Raw genomic sequence first — 16732 nt, forward strand, 5'->3', positions numbered from 1 at the left:
GCGAAGCCAGAGTGCGCACTCGCTTGGACGGGTGCATCGTGCTGCCGCCACTGCCAGCGCACGAAAATGCTTGGGGTACGTTGTGGGGGATCGAGGAAATTGTGCTCTGCCACTGGCTGCATAAACGAGTGCATAATAGCTTTTGTTTAACTGCATAAAGATTCTACTAAACGAAAGATGGATCTACGAGACTGCAGCGGCGCTGAGGTAAGATTCTCAGGGTGATTATAGTCGTTCAGGAAACAGTAATTTCGTTACTTAATGGGTACAACAATGTTGCTACGTGATGAATGGAATTAAAACAATGATGGATGAGGCTATGTGTGTTGATCCATGTATTGTCACTATAATGCATACAGTTGGTACTCATTCCTGAAATGTCGTTACGAAATTCGAAACATCTAAGAGGGCGTATACGCTCGTGGTATCCTTAAATACAATAAATTTGTCGCAGTGACGAAACTTCTGGCGTCCCATGTTCTTCTAAGAAGTTCAGTATGTTTTCCATAACTGCAAAACGAAAGTAATTGTTGCACAGCCGTGGTTCGTAGTTGAATGCTTTCGGTAGAAGCACAAGTAAGGTATAGGATAGGCCTAGCATCTTACGGGAGGTCGTGTCACGCGAACTGAAATATCGACTTCGCGAAAAGTCGATGTTTCGTCGCGCACTCTACGTTAAAACAACGGCGATCCTGGGAATTGCATTCAAACGAATTACAGAAGCCGGTAAAGTGGCGTTGCGACGATATTCTATTCCGAATCGATAAGGGTGTGTGCGACACGAAGTTGGTATGAAAATTCACATCGGATGCGTGGTCTATGCTACACCTGGTTTGTGGTAGAAGTGTACCTCGTTTATCTTCCGTGTTCATAAACATGTTCACGATCGAGAACCGTTTTACTTGACTAAACGACTTTAAGAAATTATTCACTAACTCTCTGTCATTGGGAGTGCAGAAATGCTGTTCCAAGCAACGCAAAATTGTACTGAACATATTTCCATCGAGCTCGCTGCCTAAAACTGATACATTTGACATAGAAATGAATTTTTAATTTTTCCGCATTTCATTGCGATACAAACCTGCACCCAACTTATCGATGTTCAAAGATCGGAGTAGCTGGGCGTGCATTTTTAAATCGGTATCATTTTTCAACGATTGCCAAATGCGCATGAACTCGTATCCATTTTCGATGCATTTAAAATTCTGAAAATGTAATGGAAACCATTAAGATTTCTTATCTTTTCTCCCATAGATATTTCTGAAAGCGTTACCATTGAAATATATTTTTCCGATTTGCTAGTTTTATTCTCATATTTATCGGCGACATGTATTTTCCTCGGCGATAATTTCGCATTAGAATTATCATTTCTATTTTTATATATGGTCTTGCACAAGCACTCTTTATTTTTATTGTCTGCAGAATTATAATTGCAGGCCTCGCTTGGTAGTTCCTCGATAATAACTGAACTACTTCGTTTGGCAGGCATTGCATAAGAGAATATTGACTTCGGTTTTGTGAATGGGGAACTTCTTTCTTGGATCGATTTCGACGCATTGCTTGAATTCACATTAGGCGAAGAGAACGTAGAATTTTTGGGTGGTTCGATTTTTTTTAAAACATCGTTCTTGGTCGTTACTTTTTGCTTAGTTTCGTTCCCAAGACAGTAATCTGCTTTGAAGTGTGGTCTGGGCCTCAGATTTTGCGATGGGCCTGGCGCTCTATCGCAGTAACAAATACTATTTTCTATATCGAACTTCGAGTGGAATCCTGCATTGGGATTTGTATTTCTTTCGACTCCATTGAACGTCGAATCTTTAACTGCGCTCTCTTTCTGTTCTTCAATGGCCATCCTACAAACATTACGTTCCGATATATCAGCTTCCGATTAAAGAAACTTTTATTTCATTCAATTTACCTTATTTTCCTAGATTCGCAGGGTTTTCTTAATTTCTTCACTCCGGCTATCGCGGCCGAATTGACGGGTTCCAATTTCAAAGCAGCTTCGTAGTCCGCCAACGCCTAGGTGTTAAATTTTTATTTGTGGTAGAAAATAGCGTGACTACGAAGGGTTTTAATTAAATCGTTATTCCTTGCTCAAGTACCTGCGCCGATTTTTTAAGATGCTCTAAAGTTACGGCTCGCCGGAGAAGTGCTTTCACATTTCCATGCTCCATGCTTAACACTAAGTTGCAATCGTTGAGGGCATCTTCGTAACGTTGAAGTTTAATAACTGAAATCATACATACGCGTTTTATATTCATTGCCACGGAATTAATTTGCAAAATGAGTGAATGAAATTTCTCACATGTCATCGCGCGATTGTTGTACGCGATTATATTTGAGTCAATTTTTATGCTGGTATTATAATGCTCCAGAGCTTCTTCATAGTCCTGTGCTCTGAAGGCCTCGTTCCCCTTTTCCCTTTCTTGTTCTGCCATAACGTTTATTTCGGTCCCAGTCAACGAAGCTATAAAATCATGTTTGTTTTGTAACGATACAATGATGAAAATTTAAAAAAAAAAAACAAACTAGAGGATCGCTTATTCACATGAATGTAGATCCACTAATTGTTTTTGCAGTACAGGGGTCCACCTTAAATTACTTAAGGTTTTTTTGGGAGGGAGAGGGTCGCGAATTTCTTACGTTTTCTTACATGCAGGGAGGGGGTTGGAATATCAAATATTACGAATTCTTATTCTGGGAGAGGTAGTGAGTAAGAATACGCCAAAATTACCCTTACGTAATTTAAGGACGGCCCCATATTATTGAGGTTTTAATTAGTACATACATTTATTAATAAGTGTATGTTTCTCGAGCTTCTTTTTCTTTGTCATTTCTTTCTGTTTCTGTAGAAGTCTCTTAGCTTCGACTTGCTTTTGTTCATCTCGTATATCCATTTTGTTTAATTCTGTATCGACATCGTATTTATCCCAAGCAGCGTAGTCACACGAAGCGGTTCGTTTAGGTTTACTATTTTTCGAATCCTTCGCTGTATTTTTCTAGCCAAATTCAGAAAGAAAATTATTACTCTGGTAAATCTATTATTATGCTGAATATTTTTGCATGCTTATAGGGAGAAAATAAAGGTTATAGGATATGGTGGAGGATAAGTGAATATACTTTAACAGATTCCTCTTTGAATTGCCGGATATCCGGTTGAAAAAGAGGTTCCGTAATTAATGCTTTTCCTTCCTCCAAATCTTTCTCGCGGGACAGCATTTCGTGCGTCCAATCGTTAATATCTTTATCAATTTCGTTGCACTCGCTCGGGCCTAACATATTTCGCATGATAACCGGTTCCGATTTCCTCAAAATTATACTCGTTGGCTTAACATCGGCCAAACGTGTTTCCGCGTGTTTCGTTAAATCTGGATAAATGCCTTCTTCGCCGGAGCTATTAATAAAGTATAGATTAAATCTGATAGTGAATTTATAGATACAGCAAAAGCTTACGAGTCGCTAGGAATTCGTTAGTTTTCCGCACAGAAAATTGAAAACCCCGCCCGTATTGTAATTTGTACTCACCGCAGTATAGTTACTATGCGCTCCAACTTCTTCGCATTCTTGCATTCGGAAATGTATTCATACGAGAGGTGCTCGACCGGTATGTCGTACCTTTCGAGCAACGACTTTTTATCAGGTTTCGCGGTGCGAATTATATCCGTATCGTTCGCGTCCATGATAGCAAACAAATTATCCGTGTGGATAGGAAAAAAGAGATTCCCTTTTGTTAGAACCTGATTAATTCGGTTGCCATGGGCGCACGCATACTAAATTATCAATTTCGTATAGCTTATCCACATGGATACTGCGAACGGCTCGATCGATAACGTAGGGAACCTTTCTTATGATGCGTTTCCAACGAAAGTACAACGGTGAACGTGCAGTGGCGTGTGCATAGGATGCACTCGATCATTCCCAAATCCACCGTTCGGTATTATACCTAATGATTTGCTAGTTTAAGACCCTCGCGCGAATGGTTAATGGATGGGCATTAATCACATAAAACTGCACCCATTTTATTCTCTTCATATTCCCGTACATTTCCGAAATAATACATTTGCTAATTTCTCGATTGCAGATCCCTCTGTGACTCTCTGCTCGAATCGTGCGTGACGAAAAAGTTCAGCCAATTAAGCATTATCTGAAGTTATCGTCGGTGAAAAGCTCGTTCGATCCGATAACGATAGTGAGATGATTCGCGGCAGACGTCGTGGCTGTAAAGAAAAAACTATTCGCATAGCTGGCCGTAGTTGCGCGGACACGCGCGTGCATACTGGCGCTCGCGCATTGTGTCCCCGCGCTTACCTGTTAACACGGCAGTCACCTTGTAGCGCGGAGCGGTACGCCATGCCGTGCCGTGGCCGAGGCGTGCAGTGGGCTGACCGGAGAGTGCATATTAGACAGCGCGAGCCGCTCAAGCTCGAGCATTCGCCGGCGAGCGCTCGGTGAGATTGGTGCGGCGGTATTTTCGCGTAGCTCGCGCGCTCGATCGTTCTCATTCGCGTACTCGTATCGATGAATCTCGATCTGTTTCGTATCGTTGCAACACGGGACAGCAGGGAAAGAAAACGATCGAGCTTTGTGGTTTGCCGTAACGGAAGACTCACGATCTCGTCGCTGTGTGATATCTTTTAACGCAAGTGGATATACACGACAGGTATTTATTTACGTGCGATTACCGTGCTGGTTATGTCAAATCATATTGCATGTCGTTATTGTGCGGGGGAGAATTCACTTCCTTGTATAAACATCGATCACATCTGCGCGCTATTTGATGTTTGCAGATGATGGTCGACCTTCTGGAGGTCGAGCTGATAGGTGATTCAATGTCCTTCGAGTTACACCTGAATTCTCGACCCGAAACGTTGTCGAGACAGTGCGCGTGTACGCGTGTATTTTCGACTTAACCTCTTCTCGCTTGACGCGTCTCCACTGTGCTACAGTGTGTACATCTGTCATCTGGCAGGTATGATAAAGAAACCGACCCGCGATAAACTCTTTTCATCGGCGCGCACTGTTTGCGTTGGAAATGCTGGCTTTAATCGCGCGAGTTGTAGCAGTTGTTAGTAAACGAATATCGAGGAGTCCCGTCTGTGCACGATGTCGTCGTGAACGATCGATTTTATTTTTATGTATGGAGGGATATGTCTCGAAGAATAATGGCTGTTATTCTATAGTTTTCCAAACAATAACACGCGCTGACTGACGGTAATCTGCGTTATCTAATCTCACGGTTAAATCGAAAAAAGCAAATCATAGATTTTGATAAATAAATCATTTAGTGAGTATAAAACGATGTGGTCCAAATCTGATTTCTTCTCGTTTCAAGAAATAAATATTCAAGATAAAATAAATAAAAATTCAAATATTTGTGTATTATCTGTTATGTATGCAAATTTTCGAAAAAGATGCTCAGTTTCGTATTTGAGATTTCCGACTTCCCTTTGCAAGCATCTGTCACGTTCGAGAGATAACTTCCTGGCAACAAGTTGAATGAGGAAAAAGGCGGGAAACACAGATTCAGCATTTAGAAGAATGCATATCAGAGTCAAAGATATTTTAACCTCGCGATATAAATAAATATTTCAATTCGATTTATGAAGTTTAAATGTAAATCACTTAACCTGAAGTTTTGTAAGAAAAAAAGCGACGTTGTGCCAACCTAATAAAGTAAAATAATAAATTACGACATAGTAGTCTTGTCGAAGTAATTACTAACAAGCGAATAAAACATAATCGGTAACAATAAAATCGCCGAACGAATTTATCGTATAAATATTACTCCAACAATTAATCCAATTACTTTGACCAATTCGAGTTCGATTATCGCCAAGTTCTCGCTTGTCGAAATAACATGTTGCGAATATCGATTAACTCGAAGATCGATTGGTAGCGCCATTCCCGCGGAACGCAGCGATTTGTTGCCAGTTTTTCTTTCTGCCCGATAAACCACGCGCCGTTGAAAAAATTCGCCGCGGAAGGGAAGGCAAAAAAAAAAGATTGGAACGGCGCGACGCAGGAATTGCGAGAGAGCACGTGGGCGTTGCTCGAGTCTAGTTGTGCTCGCAGCTCGCTTCCAGTGTTCGTCTGCCCGTCCGCGGGAGCGAGCGGCTCTCCTGTTGGGGCGCGAGCGCGCGCGCGCGATTGCGCCCGGCGCGCACACACACACACACACGCGCGTCAGGCCTTCTCTTTTTTCGTAATCCGAACGGAGCCGACGTTGGCGGCGCCAAGCGAGAAGAGAAGATGAGGAGAGGGAGGCCGTCGACCCGTTATAAATGGAACTAGCAAGACAGCATTTCTTGAATCGTTTCTTGTGTTATTATTCGCAGCGTGTCGGCGCTCCGGCCAGCCTGTGTTTTCCCGCAACGCGACCGGAACGCTGCTGTCCGACGACCACGGTTATTACCGCCGTGGACCGGTGGACGAATACGCGGCGACGCTGGAAAGTGAAGCTTTCGAGAGGAAGAAAAGAAGAGAAATCGAGGGACGTGGCATTTTTCGGCGACGCCGGCGGGGCCCGCTCGTTAATCCAGTGACTTTCGACGCGTTCGACGGGACGCGTCTTTTGTAAACATAAACAGAGGAACCCGGAAGGGGGGGGGGGAAGGAAGGGGGACGAGCGTGGCGACCGCGGGGAGCTCGGAAGCGCGGAAGTGGCCGAAGTTTGATAATCGTGCGCCCTCGGGTCTAGTCGTCGGAATTCGTAGTCGGCGTTCCGCGACAGCTCCCGGTGTCGCCGCGGCGTCGTTTAAATTGGCTGCGACTATCGGAGGTAGACGTTCGTCTGGATTTGTTCGCGCGAGGGCCGCGACAGCTGGCCAGTGAATCACATCCGAGCGACGTTTCGAAAGATCAAGTGTCGTCGCGTCTAAAAAGGTGGCTGTTACTCAACAAGCTTTATCGCGCCGTTCGGGAGCGTGCTCGGAATGAACGTCGCGTTCTCAAGTGGCCCGTGAAGTTGTCCCTGTCGTTCGAGCGCGACTATTGGAAACGACCGACCAACAACGTCGCGAGTGCTACTGGATACTCTGCAACATGAGGAAAGGAAAGACAGAGACGTCGACAAACACGCCGCGCAATCATCAGGCGTAATCTATCTTCTTATCGCCGTTGCAAAATCATTTGACTCAGTGCGTGTTGACGAAGGGAGGCGATTAAACGCCGCTTCCAGTCCAACTGTGCCGTCGAGGTTAGGAACAGTCTTTCTTGTGCGCCGTTTGCTCGAGGGTCGTTTAGTGGCGCGCGTGTGCTCGTTCGAATATTTCGCCCGCGTTGTGCGCTATGAACGAACTTTAGCAGACTTTTAAACGAGGTACGAGGGAAAGTGAACAGTAACGCGAACAGTGTCGGATTGGATAGCGTATGATGTGCAAGCGGGGATCGAATGACACCTAACATCCGCCTCTGATGACAAACGTCAACAGGATCCGGGTGGTCGTCCTCGGCGGCCCCAGAGTCGGAAAATCAGGTAACCTAAAAACTTTATTACCCCGACTATTTCGTATTATGATATTTTATGTTGCTTCGATGGTGTCATTTAGGAAAGAGGCAATAATATTCTGCTGTATTAGCTGTAGAGTGTAATTCGTAGTATAATCGATAAGGGAATTGATTCTTTTTGGAAGATCAGTCGTGGAACTTTGATACGTGCATTCGATTATAACTTGAGAAAAGCATCTCTCCGTAACTCTATATATTTATTTGCATTTATGCTTGTAGATATTGACAATAGGGTAATATAACTCTTATCAGCTTTATTGTTTCAATGCTCAGCATTTATCTCGCTGTTACGATTACTGCGTATGCTCCTTGTGCGCGCGCATCTGCATTCGTTGTCTCGTATTCAAACAATGCGCGCCAAAAGTGCACGCACTGTGCTTTTTCAATATTAATTTTCTCGTAAATGAAGCCTTTTGCCAGAAATATATTCAATCCATTCTTTCACGTAGAAACGTTTCTCTGTCCAATTTTATCGCGGAATGCTTTGCACAGGTGAATATTACACAGAGTGCTAATCAAACCTCAAATTTTAAATGCTTATACTTTTAAAAACAAAGCCCCAGAATACAAAATATTAAAAGCCTCTCTACTTCTACTTCCTTTGCCATAAAAAATCTCAATGTCAGGCACGTTCCATAATTTTAGAATTCTCTATTACAGATTAGTAGATTATTTTTAAACACGGTCACACTTGTGCAAACCTTCTTCTTCTTTAAAACTAATTGACTCGAAGGTCGCATTACGACCGCTTGGGCTTCAACTTCCAACTCTACAGACTAAATGCGAAAATAAATTAAAAACAATGTAAAACACAGCCCACTCCGCAGCGGTGTCCTTAAGACACACCTGAGGCGGACGCGTGATTGCGTTATGATTATGGAAAAGTACGTCCCGCGGTATGGATGTAAACGTATCGAGTAGGGTATTAATTACGGCGGACAGTACTAATATTGTGTCGTGTAAACCGTGTAATTTCTGCGCGTCTATCTAATACCGCGGCGACGGATTGAATGAAAGTGCCGTTAAGATGAATACGTATAGTCTTGGTTATAATACAGTGCATTAGTTAGCCCGACAGTCGTACGACGCGTACAAAGCGAGTAAACGAAGGCAATAAGATAGTTCACTGACCTCGAATTAATCCTATTAATAAGCCACGGAACTGATACCGCGAATGAGGCGTAATTTCTCTCGTCGTGCGCCACAGCTTAGTCCTTTTTCTGTCAATAAGCCCTGGATTAATTGCACGTCATTAGAATTGATCTTGAGGGGTGGTCTAAAAGTAACCGCAGATCCACTGCAGGTTTGAATGTTAATAATCTGGGGATCTTAAGATTCGTTTAATCCAAAGTTAATCCAACATCTTTACGTAGTCAGGTTCTATTGATAAAAAAAGCATCCACTCTTCTGCAATTAGGCAGTAGCATCGCTCGAACGTCAACTGCTCGCTTGAGTCACGCTTGCGATTCGGAGAAAGATGCGAAGCCGATAAGGAGGCATGGGCAAGGTGACTTCAATCGCGATAATGATGATTTTTCTATCAATCAAAGTATCGATCATTCTTTGCAAGACAATGCACTCTAATGGTACTTGGAATCGTCCAACAAATATGCGTGGAAGCGTATCGACCTATGCGGCAATATTATAGCCTGTGGCGCGAGGAAAGTTAACATCTGTGGATCAGATGGGTATGTTGGAGAAATGTGGAGGAATTTGAACGAAGTGGAGAACTCCGTTGGCCTCATAAACTACTCAACGCTCAAACTTATCCCACATGTTTTCATTAGATACCATTTTTCTCAAAAACACACTGCTTCAGTTGCCTCGCAAGAGAAGATCCCGTAGTCTGTAGGGGATTTCCTCCTGATTACAACGAAATTCTTGTTTGCTGCCCAAATTCAATCTAGAGGAGTGAAATTAACCCCTGAAAATTCGGCAGTTTTCAGATTTTATTTTGTAACTCGCGATCTTTAAGAGGTAGAAAAAAAGTTTCAAGACGAAAGCTAATTTTCTCAATAAGGGCTATCATTTGGTAACTTGCAGTACTTACAGTTCGCGAGTGATAACAGAAAATCGGAGAACAGGCGGAATTTAAGGGGTCAATTTCATCCCCTTAGAGTGAATTTGGAGAGCAAACAAAAATTGCGTTGTAATCGGGAGGAAATCCGCTATATATTCAGAAAGATTCAGAATTTTTTGAATTTCCGGGTTCGGGATCTTTCCTTGTCAGATTCATCCTACTCTCTGTTTATCTATAAATCCCATTCCAAGGGCGGCGATGATACTTGAAAGGATACCTCATCGACCTTTCCCTTTTTCTCATATCAACCATTACACTCGTGGTCGAAAAATTCGTTCTCACATGGCCCTCTCTACCCCCCGGTTTATATCGTCCCCGAACGGACGACCGTTTGATCAGAAAGCGGATATTCTCGGCGAGAGAATCCGTAAAAGTCGTGAGAGAGCCCGTGTCCTGGTGGGTATAATAAGGACCTACGTGGACGTTATCGGATATCGCACGAGAGTGGTCAGCAGGTCGTTGAGCTACGAAAAATCCTGCACGGCAGCAGCAGGTTGAGAGGAGATCTGGACATCCGATACATCCGTTCTGTTACCGAAGCACACACAGCTCCCCACGTTCGACCTTACCCCTTTCATGCCGAGTTTACGCACCGGAGTGCTTTCCTCCCTTATCAGCTTCCGGCGGCCGTTTCTGTACACACGCTTCCACGTGCTCCACAGCAGGACGGTAACGCATTGTGAAAGCCTCCTGTGTACTCGAATTAGCGGGATCCCCAGTTTAGGAGACGAGATTTTCTCATTTGCCATTTAGGATGCACCCTCCTTTTCGGTTTTAATTAGAGTCACTTGATGTAGTTTTAGGTAACACTTTCATCGCAACTTTTTATTCGTTTTCAAGTGTAGAATACATTTGTTGAGATTCCTAAACAACATTCATGAATCACTCTGCATACTATCAGCTTTTAGTTCTTCGTTACTTAAGGGGTCTCTCTACTTTGACGGCCTTTTTGGGATTTTTTTATAAGAGAAACCCTGAAATTATATTAATTGAAAACTTTATGCCTATATTTGTACATATTTAGGCAACATTTAAAAATAAAATTAATTAAAAGAACGGTGCCTAAAACTTTAAACGCGTTTTTCTGAAAACGATGTTTTTCGAATTGGTTAGCATGATATCTCAAAAACCAATCACCCGATTTACTCCAAACATGGTATATATCTTCAGTAGATGTACCATTTTAGTTGCTCCTAAAACGAAGTCGGTTTTTGCAAAATTAGACTTTCGCGACTTAAAAAACCAGCGAATTTTTTGCAGAAATCAATGTCTGTTTTAGACGCTGCCATATTTTTTTTTACTTTTCAGTATTTCTCATTTAATCTAGTTCAGACGATAGCCACATTCATACAGATTACACAAATTTTTAAATTTTGTATTTCGGACAACTACAACGGCTGAATTTATGCTAACCATGCGCATATGATTTTCCTAAAGCGCTCTATTTAAAGCGCTATTATAACTCCAGATATAACCGTTATTTTTGCATACAATTTTTTTTTTCATATTCTCTAAAGATGGACAAATAAAGCCACAAAGATGGAAGTAAATATATTTAATGGTTTTATTTTAAAAAATTTCCAAAGTTCGCATCTCAGCATCTTCACCTTTGAAACTTCATAGTACTTTTTTTTAACTATTCTTCCTTTACTCAGATGTAGTATAGATCAAGTATAATATCTACAACTCTACTATTCAAAAGTTTAGTATAGAAACCTGGTTCAGACTTCAGAATCGAGGAATAAGAACAGCTGCGTCCCCTAAGTCCTTGATGTTTCATAGCACAGTGAATTGAAGGAGCATGATTTGCGTTCTATTAAATTTTACAGCTACCCATGTAGAAGAGAATGGGAATTACAGAGAGCCGAGGGGTTATAGCTGCTCGAAAGTTTCGCGGTAGCGCATAAGCAGTATGCAGACTGTTTTGCAGAATGCGTTAATAGAAAAGCTCCTGGAAGCGACGAGAAGCGTCGATGATCATGGTTAGGGCCATTTATCTGCGTTAACGCCTATTGAAGCGGCAATTGGAAGCTGGTGCGCATTTCCATGTCGCGTGAAGTATTCATAAATTCATTTGGGCTGAACGACCCGCTTTATTACCAGCGCGGTAAAAAGCACCGACAGACAGACAAAAAAGCAATACCGTGTCTTGCGTTCTACATGCTGTAATCGTTATTTTATGCCGCTCAATTTCTCCGTCGTGGCCTTTCTTCTTTTTCGCGCTGGTGTTTGATATCAACGACGATCTTCAGATCGAGAAAGAAGCAGTAGTGCGTGCGTTATGATTGCGGGGGTGGTAGAATGGTGGAGGAAGTTGGTAGTTGGAAGAGAAGTGAGAAAAATTTGAGAATGTTTAATTATTTTGATGAATTTAACACATATGGAATTAGTTACGTAGGCTTAGAGGTTCCTTGGAGTGGCTGAGAATTGTTTGAAAAATAATAATAAAGCGAAAAGTCATTCTGAAATAAAAAAATGTTAGCTTCTTCCTTAAACATCCTTCTGCAAAATGAGTGTTTGGAAAAAATGGTACCTCGGAGAATACATAAAAAAAAAATCTTTCCAATGTTGTACCACGTAAATAACAGTACACACTTTACAGACGGAGGTACAGAGAATACTGTAGAATCTTTAATTTCCACATAAGCAGTAAAAAGGGCCATTAAAAAATTCACTATTTTCTTCATTCAGTAATACTTGGAATTATTTAATCCTAGTAATCTTAATTACATCATTCCACTTTTATATATATTTTTAATGCTACTTAACTTCACCTGAACCGAAAGAAGAAAGAAGGGTCATTATCATAGAAAAATTGAATTCGTTTTTTTTTTGGGAATTAAAAACCGTGACAAAAAAACACTCAGCCAGTTGTTTCAATATTTCACAGCGGCCAGACACAGGAATTGGCGGGAGATTTTTGTCCTCCGTCCGAGAGAAAGAAATTCGGCTGCACATACACGCGCGTCTATTTCAGGAAACGCTGGTGCATAAATGAGCATATAAAGAGTGAATCAGCGATTCGCGACGATTTATTATCGTAGCTGAATCCTCTGGCCCGAAGCCTCCTCGTTCGTGCATCTTGATTCATACGGCTGGGTCGAACCCCGAAGTTGCAAATATGAATAAGCAAACAGGATGATGGAGTGACCGAATAAAACGAGCGTCCATATTGTATGGGGGTCTTTGTACGATGGCTGCAAAGAAGTCGGGACGCTGCACGGGTCGCGTTAATGAGTTCCATGTGGAAGATAATTGTTTCGTGCGGTCGTTCCTGGAATTTCTTTCCAGTTAATATTCTTTTTCGGAATTTCTTGGGACACTACACTTTAATACAACACTGTCCGTGATAGAGGCAATTCGTTGTAGCGTTATTGCAGTTGAAAGTATTCAATGAATTTTTAGAGTGCGTTGCAAGTTTCTTCAATAACTGTAATCCACAGTTGTACAGTAATTTATAAAAATATTAAGGATAATAGTTGGAAAGATGGAGAAGAAAAATTCCAAGGATCGATCAATCATTTCTCTTGAAATAGGAGTATGAGTTATCACTTTATGTTCAAATCGTTTTCAGAGTAGAATTAATGAGTTTTTGAAAGTGATTTGAATATGGGAACTAATTTTCCTCTTTCCAATTTTTATTCTGAACATTAGTATCCAACTATGGAAGCCTTCTTAGCTCCCCTACAGTCTACACAATCATAGAAGTTCTTCTATCATAAAACATAAGATATTGGCAAAGACTATCTACATCTGTAAAGATAACAATGGTCCAATTTCTGGCACAGATTTTCACCCGCGTCTAGGCAACAAACTCCCTCGATCCATCGCACAAGGGCAGTGCCATTAGTTCACGAGGGTAAAAGAGACGGGGGATGGCAGAAAAGCGAAGGATGGTGTCGTACTGGTGCAGCGAAGCCCGGTGGTTTCGGGTGTACGAGCTCGAAATGCAACCGCAGTTGCTGCACCCACTTGCATTCGCTGACGCGCGATGCTTGTCTGTGCACGGTGTGTACAGTGGTCTATAGATAGATTCACGGCGGATAAAGCTCTATGCACGTAAGAAAATAGTAATTACGGGCACGATCACCGCGGATAAGGGGAGCAAGGTGGAAAAAAAGGGCCGATTCACGGTGTGGTGGATGCAGCGAACCGCATCCTCTGCTCGATACGCGACTCTCGTCCTCTTTGGGCTAACCGCGGCTCTGCTTCGAGGATTCAATACAGGGTGCTTCATGATACAAGGTCGTTGCTTCGGGGTTGATTTCAACAGGCGAAAGTAAAGAGAAAAATTCTGTGACTGTCGCTCCTGAATGATTGTCTGCGTGAAAAACTGACATCGTGTCATTTCAGACCCAAAACAGATGTTTTCGTTAGACATATGTATATACTTTGGATCTACTTTCTGAGGTAGTAAAAGGTGTCGTATGTATTATGTTTCTACTGTGTTGGAAAAGGGAATGTATTTGTAAAATATATTTATTCACTATTTATTTTATTTACGCACATTGTGCACATGAAATACTATCTTTATGATATTTTTCAAACACTTCACACATTCTGTAGCGTATTAATTATCTATAGAAGATTCTATAGAAGTGATCTGGCACCAGCTTGTTGAGGGTTCTTCTAACTGCGCTATTAGCTGGCGCATACTATACTCATTTCATCACAGAAAAATTTAACACATTATTACATACAATCTGACTATATACTGCATATCGTCAGGAACAGCTAGAGCCTCTTTTGCACCCTAGGCGAACTTTGCCAATTATGCCTTTATTTATAATATCGCTCATTTGCTGCAATAGCGACATAACTCAAATTTCATGATTTTAGGGAAAACTGGTTTAAAAGTTCTGTTAGACAACCACCGCTTTTTCTATTCTAATGACTTAAAAACTGCAAATTTTTAGTCGTGTCATTTTTGCAGCAAATGACCGATATGTACATTCATTTCAGCTTTTTAATGACCTCATTCAAAATTTTTATTCGTAGCTTAGAACACTTAAATAGTACAGCTTACAATATTTCATTTAAAACTTTATTTTAAAAAATGCCAACAGCGAGAAGACCATTTTTCGCCCCTTGTCAGTAGGGACGAGCCGGGCCTGCATGTCGTATATGTTTCATCCAGAATGGCCCTCCACTTAGTTTAAAACCATTCCCACCTAAAACTCTCTCTCTGCGCCACTGCCCATTCCAAACACACAGTTCACTCCACCCAAGATCTCCACAATTTCCACACCAGCTGTGTCAAAAGTCCCTGCACGTTATCACAGATCCAGCTTCAGCCTCGTCACGAGGATTTCCCGCGTTATTCCGAGCACGAAACGACTCGTTGTCACCGCGACACGATTAAGCCCCGCGACTCCGACTATCTGGCCTTTTATGAATTTGTTTAACGATATGCATTATCGTGGAGCGCGTAGCGCCGTATTTACAGGGCCCACTCTCCCCTCCTCGCCGACGGGGGCCCCCCTTGCTCGCGACGTTTTCGAGATTTACTCGATAAGCCCCGCTGACGCGTTCAATTCAGACTTACGAAGCAGACGAAGGCATTCACGAGGCTTTCGTTCAGTGGTTCCCTCTGCGGCGCACGAGACACGGGCCCCAACAATACCCCCGTGGCCAGAGACTCACGTGCATGGATTCTGGGATCCAGTCGCCATAAATTTCTCGTCGCGCTCGGTGAACTTCAACGTATCGGATACGTGTCTCGAATTTCCCTCCCCGGGGTATGAACTTTCGTCGGATCCAGCGGCCGGAGAGTTCAACACGTATTTTCGTTCGGCACAAAGGGTACAAATTGCGGACGCTTGAAATGTCAGAGTTAGCTACGCTGGCCCCTGGAGGGAACAAAGCGTGCCACTTCGTGGCAGGGGATTTCGCCGAGGAACGCTCTGGGTGAGCTTTTTGGTAGCCTCTGGGGTTGATGTTGTGGGTGGTTTTGTTGCACGACGTCGGATTTGTGGGGAATAAAGGTACCTACATTGGAAGAATTTAGATTGTTTGATTTGTGGGTGTAAGGATTTTAGTTTATTATTGTTTTGTTGGTGGGGAGGGGTAATCTTTTGGTGAAACAGTTAATCGTAAGGTATGGTGATTCCTTTAAACTAGATTAGAATTTTGGTTGAAGGAGATTAAATATTTGGTTTGTGATTCCTTCTTCTTATTGCAGACTAGTAATAATACAACAGAAATTGGTGTCTTAGTCCTCTAATCGCTCGCATAATCCTTGAAATTTCCAGTTTCGAGTCCTCTCTAAACAAATTTCGATTCAAGCAAGGAACCATTGAAATTTTGAATATTTGAGAATTTAAAAATTAGCGCAAGTGCCACCGCCCTGTCCCAAGTTAAAATTCTACGCGAAACCTCGATCCAGTGAACGAACACAGAGAAACCTTAAAACGTTGAAGTTGCAAAACTGAAAATTCCTCATCTACCGAAATTGGGACACGGTGTTAAAAAGATCCAACACGCTGTTCCCTGCAACGAGTAAACACCGCGCCGCGCGCGTCTGTTAATAACACAGCCGTATTACGTCTAGTCGGTTGCAATTAACGTAACAACCGTTGTGCCAGTTGCCGTTAATGCGAGGTTGCTAATAACAGCGGGTAGATTTCGCGAGGAAAGCGGCTATTTTTAGAAGGGAAGAAAGTTGCTGGTTGTGGAAGGAAACTTGTCCCCCGTTCGTGCCGACGAATCTAAATGCCGACCAAAGGAAGAAGAAAGAAAAAAAGCGTAAAAATCGCATGAAATACGTAATAACGATAATTAATGGCCGCGATATGCAGGAAATGTCGTGAAAAGGAATGCCCGTATACTCGTCCAGGACGTTATGAATGGCACGAGCACGTTGCACTTGCGTCCGAGGACGCTCGCTTCATAAATTTCTTCGTTACTTCGCGAAACGTACGAGAGGACTTAACATGTCGCCGACGTACGTATCCCCCGGTTCGACCCCTCAAGACTTATTGAGTACATAGATCCGTGCTGGCCCCGGTACTCGAGCACTCCTATATACATCGTTTATAAATCTGTCGTCGCGGCAGTTGGTCGACTAGCAGAGGCCGCGCGAGCTGGAACGCGGGGGTTGGCAATGTGGAGCTGGACTCGCGGAGGGAAGCAGCTGGTTCACTT

The 16732-nt window shown here is 42.6% G+C and overlaps 2 protein-coding genes across 7 annotated transcripts in view; one reads left to right on the forward strand and one right to left on the reverse strand.

Moving 5' to 3' along the window:
- Nucleotides 1–330: 330 nt before the first annotated feature.
- Nucleotides 331–3933, reverse strand: Spag1 (Spag1 axonemal dynein assembly factor). The gene is made up of 10 exons (XM_076821013.1): nucleotides 3529–3933; nucleotides 3124–3397; nucleotides 2792–3002; nucleotides 2309–2470; nucleotides 2106–2233; nucleotides 1919–2022; nucleotides 1274–1853; nucleotides 1082–1205; nucleotides 851–1021; nucleotides 331–510 (listed from the first exon to the last, which is right to left on the reverse strand). The coding sequence occupies exons 1-10, from the start codon at nucleotides 3681–3683 to the stop codon at nucleotides 431–433; spliced, it is 1989 nt and encodes a 662-aa protein (XP_076677128.1). The 5' UTR covers nucleotides 3684–3933; the 3' UTR covers nucleotides 331–430.
- A 342-nt stretch (nucleotides 3934–4275) lies between these two features.
- LOC143373739 (ras-related and estrogen-regulated growth inhibitor) overlaps nucleotides 4276–16732 on the forward strand; it is a 117250-nt gene continuing 104793 nt past the window's right edge. For 2 of the 6 annotated variants that reach the window (XR_013086520.1, XM_076821255.1), the window contains exon 1: nucleotides 6075–7477. Coding sequence is in view for 5 of the 6 variants with exons in the window: in XM_076821255.1 (XP_076677370.1) it covers nucleotides 7417–7477 (61 nt within the window). In the remaining variant the exon portion in view is untranslated. The other 4 variants (XM_076821258.1, XM_076821256.1, XM_076821257.1 and 1 more) reach the window with 4 other exon arrangements.

This window comes from Andrena cerasifolii, chromosome 10 (genome assembly GCF_050908995.1).
Source record: "Andrena cerasifolii isolate SP2316 chromosome 10, iyAndCera1_principal, whole genome shotgun sequence".
NCBI classification, from domain to species: Eukaryota; Metazoa; Arthropoda; class Insecta; order Hymenoptera; family Andrenidae; genus Andrena; species Andrena cerasifolii.

Coding starts and splice junctions, on each gene's coding strand:
- Spag1 (XM_076821013.1), bottom strand. CDS start 3,683: ATGGACGCGAACGATACGGATATAATTCGCACCGCGAAACCTGATAAA. Junction 3,398..3,528: donor CGCATAGTAACTATACTGCG/GTGAGTACAAAT, acceptor CTTTATTAATAG/CTCCGGCGAAGAAGGCATTT. Junction 3,003..3,123: donor TCAAAGAGGAATCTGTTAAA/GTATATTCACTT, acceptor GAATTTGGCTAG/AAAAATACAGCGAAGGATTC.